The sequence below is a fragment of the Mercenaria mercenaria genome, chromosome 17, assembly GCF_021730395.1.
Source record: "Mercenaria mercenaria strain notata chromosome 17, MADL_Memer_1, whole genome shotgun sequence".
NCBI classification, from domain to species: Eukaryota; Metazoa; Mollusca; class Bivalvia; order Venerida; family Veneridae; genus Mercenaria; species Mercenaria mercenaria.
The window spans coordinates 4,862,677-4,870,400 of record NC_069377.1 but is presented as its reverse complement, the minus strand read 5'-3'; the positions used below and the strand labels follow the sequence as shown (position 1 = coordinate 4,870,400).

General features: G+C 34.1%; 1 protein-coding gene across 1 annotated transcript in view; it reads left to right on the top strand.

The window, feature by feature from the left end:
* Positions 1-7,724, top strand: part of LOC123535987 (atrial natriuretic peptide receptor 1-like) — a 35,343-nt gene continuing 27,619 nt past the window's right edge. The window contains exons 1-2 of the mRNA XM_053528682.1: positions 1-29; positions 1,897-2,006. Coding sequence (XP_053384657.1) covers positions 1-29; positions 1,897-2,006 — 139 coding nt within the window. The remainder of the gene's footprint in view (positions 30-1,896; positions 2,007-7,724) is intronic.

The window sequence follows — 7,724 nt, the reverse complement described above, 5'->3', positions numbered from 1 at the left end:
ATGAGTTTAGAAGTTTTGGTACAAGAATTGTAAATACTTATTTTAGCCACTTGTAAAAACTATTAAATTTAGGATTGTCTAGACATAAGGTTCTTTAAAACAAACCTTCTTCTTAAACATTATTTTCATATCGCTAAACTTGAATTAGTTTAATCAAAATAGATTGTTTTAATTTCATATTTTTCACTTATCAATCTGTTTACTGACTGAATTTTAAAATCTTGGTGAATTGAATATGTAGGGTTTGACCATACGTTAGACTGACTTGTAGTTAAAAAAGTTACCCTCTTTAAATAAAATTATTACTACTAGAACTATTATTATTATTATTATTATTATTATTATTATTATTATCTCATATATGTTTAAACTGCATTTATATAGGGGCACTGTATACCGTTTAAATGAATATATATTATATATTGCAACTAGAAATTTTCAAAAAATTATTGAAATAAGTGTAAATATATTTGATTTATACTACAAAAAAGAATCTTCAAGATGAGTTATTTTAATCTTCAATGTATAGAAGAAATTCAGCGTGTGATGTCGTCTAAAGAGACAGTTTAGGCTTTGGTTAACGTGACATGTCGTCTAAAGAGACAGTTTAGGCTAACGTGACATGTCGTCTAAAGAGACAGTTTAGGCTCTAGTTAACGTGACATGTCAATTTGTCTGTACTGAATTAACAAATGACAGATGGTTACTGTACTTATACAAGATTAACCTTTAGCCTGCTGGCGGCAAGTGATTCTACCTTTGCGATCATGGTCTGCACTGTTCGCTATTCAGTCAATAAATCTTCTGTGAACACCCCTTCGAATAATAAATGGTATTGCTCAAATTGAATGATGGACCAGTCAATTTTGGAAATTTAGCTGGCTAAAGGTTAAGCAGTTCGAAACGTTACACTATTTCTAAAAGTTGCATTTCTGTTAACCACATCACAGACATCACGGCTTGATATCAGTTCTTCACAAGACTTAAGCATTACATCTTTTTTTTTTGTTAGCCGTGGCCTCATGACGGTCCCACGACGGTCCGTGAGAATGGTTTTTAATATCTTGGTATATTCCATCTATCTATGATATAGAATGTGAAAAGATAAAAGTCTTTTCTGATACGTTTTTCTCCAAGTAATTATAAAATCTTAAAAGTTAAAATTCATCAAATAAACAATTTTTTACAAAGAGAATCGTTAGCATAGAAGAACAGAATTGTATTTAACAAACATCTTGCAAGAATGGCATCTAGTTCCAATTTCATAGATATCCGAAAATAGTTTTTCTGTAAAACAAATTGTAGTGTTGTATTCTAAGACTGATCTCTAACCCCATTAAAAATCTTAGAGTTTGATGTAAAATAGCTGGATAAACATTCGAGTACAAGTAAGCCCTTCGCCTTTTTTATTTATAGTAGCGATAATCGGAACGTCGTCACTGTTCGTTCCATTGTAAAAAGGTCTAGAAGATCTATGAACTTTATTCGTATGTAATTAAGCATTTTGCGCTTTGACCATTCCAGCTGATTCCAGCCCGTCTCGACGAGTCGGTATTACGATAGGATTTTTGTTTTAAAGCAATGAAAAAGACCGAAGCCTTCGAATCCCATGGCGGCTTTTTTACCTTCCTTTCTATGCGAGCAATATCAAATGTATTGTCAAGCTTGGAACCAGATTTTGTAATATATAAACCCAAAGAGACTCTTTCTTACTGAAAGTTGTTTCCTTCCTGCCTAACTGGTCGACGGTGTATACCAGTATAGGTACTTCACAAGTCTTACAGCATCAGTTACGTTGAACCATGGCATAATAAACGGGCCACTGACTAGCTTGTTCAAAAAGCTAACCCTGTTCCCATATACTGCTACACTTAAAATGGTTTTGTTTAATTTCAGTATAACTGTCATAGACACTGACTGTAACAGCAAACAGAGTATTGGAGCCATTGTTGATATACTGTTGCAGAGGGATATTGATGTGGTGATCGGACCCCCGTGTGCTCAAGGTTTGTGTTTTTTAGGACTAGGGGACTTTTACAGTGGGGGCAAACATAGGCTTCACCCCATCCAGCCATACCGTTTGCCCAAAAACTTCATTTTTACAAGGAAAAAAGGTATAAATAAATGTAAGTAAACCTAAATCAAGAGCAGAAAGATCTAATGGCTGGACGTTTTTATTAAAATAGTAGTCTGTTATAATGGAAAGAACGTTTTTACATTATAATGGAAAGAGCGTTTTTACGTCAGTGCTACACTAACTTAAAAAGGAAATTCTGTATACGAATTTTATTTTTACTACCTGTAGGGGATACTTTATTACTAGTTCAATTTCTTTTAGTAAGATCGACTGATAAATTAAAGTAATGAGGAATCCAATTTCTTTGCATCTCAAAACTGTCATATACAATGTAAATAGATTTAATAATTTTGCCCATGGGAAATAAGTCGAACTGGAAATCTGCACTGTAAAAAAATACCATAAAATTTAATGGGTTTTACGACATCCACTTACCGTAGTAAACAAGTTCTTGTTTTTCATATTGCGTAGAAGTAGAAATTAATGATCTACTTTATTATACAACTGCAAAATAGAGAAATGTAGGGAGTATCTCAAAGTCAGCAGTTTATTATTGGTAATATGTCACGGAACTATATTTTTTCTTAAAAGCGTTACCGTACCTTGAAATTAAATGAAATCACAGTACTAAAAGCACTGACAGGGCGCGTGTTTTGTAAATAGCGTACAAAGAAAAACGTTATTGTAAATTATCAAGTGTCACAGGAAAGCTCACGTAATTATAATAATACTAGGGTTATGTATGATTCTTGAGCTTTCTGGACCAGCACGCACGGTAACAAAATGAAACTTATACAGACTAAATGGGAGTAAGAATCAAGTCTTGGATTAGCAATTACCGAATTAATTGAAATCTATTACTGAGGAAAAACAAATACAGCTGAGACTGTCTATAGTGACCTTCCTTCGGAGAAATGAAATAAAGTCACTGTAGGCAACGAGACACTAAAACAGTCTCAAAGTATGAGACGTCTAGATGTCTTGCAAAATGGTCTGACTGAGTCTGTTAATGAATATTTAGCATGATTTCAACATATGCTTAAATTATCTCAATTTTAGGATATAAGGTCATTAGTTAAAATTGTTAAATAAGTTTAATGTTGCGTTCGAGTTCCTCTCGCAACAGGGGTGTTCAAAAGTGATTAAGGGGCTTTTGGTACCGAAGATTAGTGATAACAAGCATTTATTTATGTGGAAAGTTTAGAGGTCACCTAAAATAGGTCGCTGTTTTACAGCAATCACTAATACAGGGTCGTAATGAAGTCAAACTTAGTTAGCCATCAATCGCCACGGAGTATTTTCTATTGTTTTTGTGCAATTTTTAGCTTAATAAGGAGCAGGTAAATGATAAACTTTAAAAAGGGAATAAATTTTGATATTAATATTTAATTTTGTAATCATCCTAAATACATTACCAGAACTACCAATAAATTAAAACTATCTGGTCGTTGTATGCAATTAGAAATACAGCGGGGAACCCACCAAAAATAGTGAGACCTTTTTGTATCACAGTATCCGAGACCAAAACGATCCCTATGTAAACGGTTTGCCAAAGTCAGGGGGTAAACAAACAGTTAAAACTTTTACGATTATCTCAGTATATTTGTAACCTTCCACATGTAAATGTACATCGGGGGGATTATCAAAAAAGTATGACACATTTTTCGTTATTTTGTCAGTTCTAGCCATCTTATGTTAGCCCTACGTCTGGTGGATACCTACTAAAACTGACACTAGTTTGATTATACCTGTACATGTACTTGTAACAATCTTACGAGAGACCTTTATAGGGGATTCCCAGAAAAAGAATACATGTCACATTTCTTTTTGTAAACTGGGGCCCCAACAATCTTTTGTGTTATCCTACCGCGGTGGTCAACAAACCCAGAAATGAAGACATGTTTACATTATGTTATGAGGTTTTTGCCCATCTTGTAAACAGGGCACTACATAAAGGTGAAATTTCAAAAAACTGCTGATATCTAAAACTTTAAAAGATTTCAAATTTACAGTTTTGCCGGGTTTAGTGATGAATATAGCTTTCTATCCTTGATCCATGACTTCCGTGCAAAGATGGCTGCAATTCATTTCGTGAAAAAGATTGGGTTTTTAATTATCGGGAAATATGTACCATGTATAGCGTACAAATTTAATTTTTTAAAACCACTATCAGGCATTCGAGTCTGCTATATTTACTAATTGGTTTGGGCCTCGTTGCTTGAAGGATTTATTTTTAGATTTTGTTAGGGCCTAATATATTTATGTTGGGATTAATGATTAAGTATATATCAATATCTATTTCAAGAAAAAAAACATTAGATAATTTTAGGATTTTATTTAATGATAACATCCTTACACCATTTAAAGATGTTTCAGCAAATAACTTTTTATTTACACTATAGTATGTTCTTTGATTTTAATGCCGACCGTAACTTTGTAAATTCTTGTCCGGGCTGTAATTCTGTCATCCATGAAGGAATTTTGAAATAGTTTGGCATAAATATAATAACCTTAATGAGACGACGTTTCATGTGTAACACTCAGACCCCTTTCTACAAGGTCAATGTCACACTTAGAAGTCAAACAGTCTGTTTTGTGTCCGGATCGTAACTGTGCCATTCATCAAGAGGTTTTAAAAGTACTTAGCATAAATGTTTATCAAAATGAGAACCCTAGCTCCAAGGTTAAGGTGTTAACAGGGTTGTTTTTGTGTCCGATCCATATTTCTGCTATCCATGGAGAGATTTTGAAATATCTTGGCATAAATGGTAACTATAATCAGACAATGTGTCACGCGCAAGACCCAGATCCTTTGCTCTAAGGTCAGTGTCATATTTAGAAGTCATATCATAATAGATCTTTACGTGCCCGATATATAACTCTGTTATCCATGAGGGGGTTTTGAAACAACTTGGCATAAATGTTTACCATAAGGAGGCAATGTGTTACGCGCAAGACAAAGGTTAAAAGGGTCTGTTTCATATCCGATTCGTAACTCTGTCATTAATCATGTTACAATCTAAATATTTTAAGATTTTGTACCAATTGCAAATTAGCTCAGTGGTAAAGCATACAGTCCATGTTAAACAGATCTTTTACCGTGTGGGTTCGAAGCTCACCATCGACATTATTTTTTTTTCTCGTAAACATTTAGATTCCACCATGAACTATGTGACAACACAACAGAGAAGTATCATAAGCCGATATGGCAGATCAGAAAAGTTTACCATTATATCAAAGATGATATTGACTAAATGCATGCATTTAAGCCATGCAAATAATAAACATACTGTTGTTTTATATAAAGGCATACATACAAATACAAACCATCAAAGAAAGAAACAGAAATATGGGAATGAAAATGAAAATGGAAACACACACACACACACACAAAACATGCAAAAAAACTCACGTAGATTCGACCCCACAAAATGATTACGCGCAAGACCCAGACCCCTAGCTCCAAGATCAAGTTTACACTTAGAAGTCAAGTGAAAGGTTAAAAGGGTCTGTTTCATATCCGGTTCGTATTTCTGTCATTAATCAAGAAATTTCGAAATTAATTAGCAGAAATATTCCCCGATAACGAGAAAACGTATCGTGCATAACAACCAGACCACTAGCTCCACGATCGATGTCACATTTAGAGGTTAACGGTTTACATGGTGTGTTTCTTGTCAGTTCCATACCTATTCCGTCAATGAAGACATTTTAAAATTACATGGCATTAAACGTTCCCAATATTAAAATGACGTGTCAGACGCAAGTCCAAAATCTCTAGCTTCAAAGTCAAAGTCAAAGTCAAACTTAGATTAAAAAGCTAACATTTATGTTTCTTGTCCAGTCAACAACTCTGCCATCATCAAATATTATTTGTCACAATTTTCCCTATGATGAGTGTGTCATGTTGAAGACCCAGACCCTAGCTCTAAGGTCGAGGTTACCTTCGGAGAAATTTTTTCTCTTGTCGAAAATTAGTCATACCTTAACTATTCTGGCATATTTTGCGCATCGAACTGTAGCATTCTTGGACAAACCTCGGGGGCGTTTGTCACTAATAGTGCCATCTCTTGTTTGAGCTTCAATTCTAACTTTGAGAGTTATATATATTTGTACTTATCCCTTTAAAATGTCAAGGTCGGTAGTGGCTATTTTCAAGTAACCTTAAAGACACACCACTAACTAACTGTAACCTTTTGTATTTCCATAATGCTGTCTGACTAAAGTACATCTCCTATTACGCTATACTTATGATCTGAAGACGTGCTATCGATAGCCTCGTTCTGACGACCATTCCGTTAGCCAGGCAGAAGGCTTACTTACAAGTTCAACATTTCGTAAGAATAAAAAGTCTGTAAGCGACTGGTCCCGGATTCGAGTCCCTGACAGCCTACACATTTTTACTTACTTACAACATTTTGTAAGAATAAAAAATCTATATTTAGACTGGATGTTTGATAGTTAAATTTTTATGACGTAAACTGTCAGCCGGTTAGCTCTGTCGGTAAAGCGTTAGATCTGTCGGTAGAGCACTTGCTCTGTAAGCGACTGGTCCCGGATTAGAGTCCCTGACAGCCTATACATTTTTCTTAATCTTTGACTTTCGAACAAGTCGTCTGATAGGTTAAAATAAAAAAAAATAGATTTGCGAAAATAAAAATACCAAATCTAGAAATCAAAAATATACAGAAGACGATTAAGAATGGGTCATTCTCGAATCTTCGTTTAGAAGATCAAGTACTTCAGTCAGATTGTTCCATAATTGTAATTATACATTTTTGTATGGAGAAATGAGAAATAACAAGTGTCTAATTACAGTTTGACAGTAACAGATATAAGGCTAAGACAATGTATTACTAAATATATTATTCAATTAATGTAGTAGTATGCACGGTACTTCATGTATTAAGGTGAGTTTAGATCACACTTTGTTTCTATATACAGTGTAAGATAGTTATTATTCTATTTTTTTTATTAAAGTATACTGAGAAGAGAATGACGAGTAAGTTTGCAGATGAAGTTATGAAAACCGGACTGAGCTTGTCCACCTGTCATCTTGTAGAATAGTTGTATGATACCAGTATTACCAGAATTATTTGCACAAAGTTCATGTGGGAGGAAAAAGTTAGACCACTAGGTATTGGTGGGTCTTTAACTCTTCTAATTTGTGAAATACCGATGGATTAAAATAAATGCTATAGCCTATAATTAACGGTCAATGCGAATACGTTAATGTTACACACCGATAGCCACACGAAAACTACGTGCAGATATAGACTTGCCACAGTTCTCTACTGCGAAAATCTAAAGTGGTAATTTTGACTGGGAATTCACGGCATGGTAAAAAAACAATGCATCATATTTAATTGTCCCTGTATTTGATTAAAACTGTAACTGTCCTAGTGTGATTAAAACTGTATCTGTCCTAGTGATACCTACGTACGGTGGATCTACCAATAAAAGGGAATAAATATTTGAATATTAATATTTAATTGTACTTGTAATCATCCTACAATACTTACCAATCTAGTAACAGTTCTATCGTTATTCGCTCCTACAATCGATCTTATTTAGTATAAAGGGGACATAATTTCACAGCGCCGTAATAAGACTTGCCTTATTTTGTAAAGAAGTCATTTCAACCTGT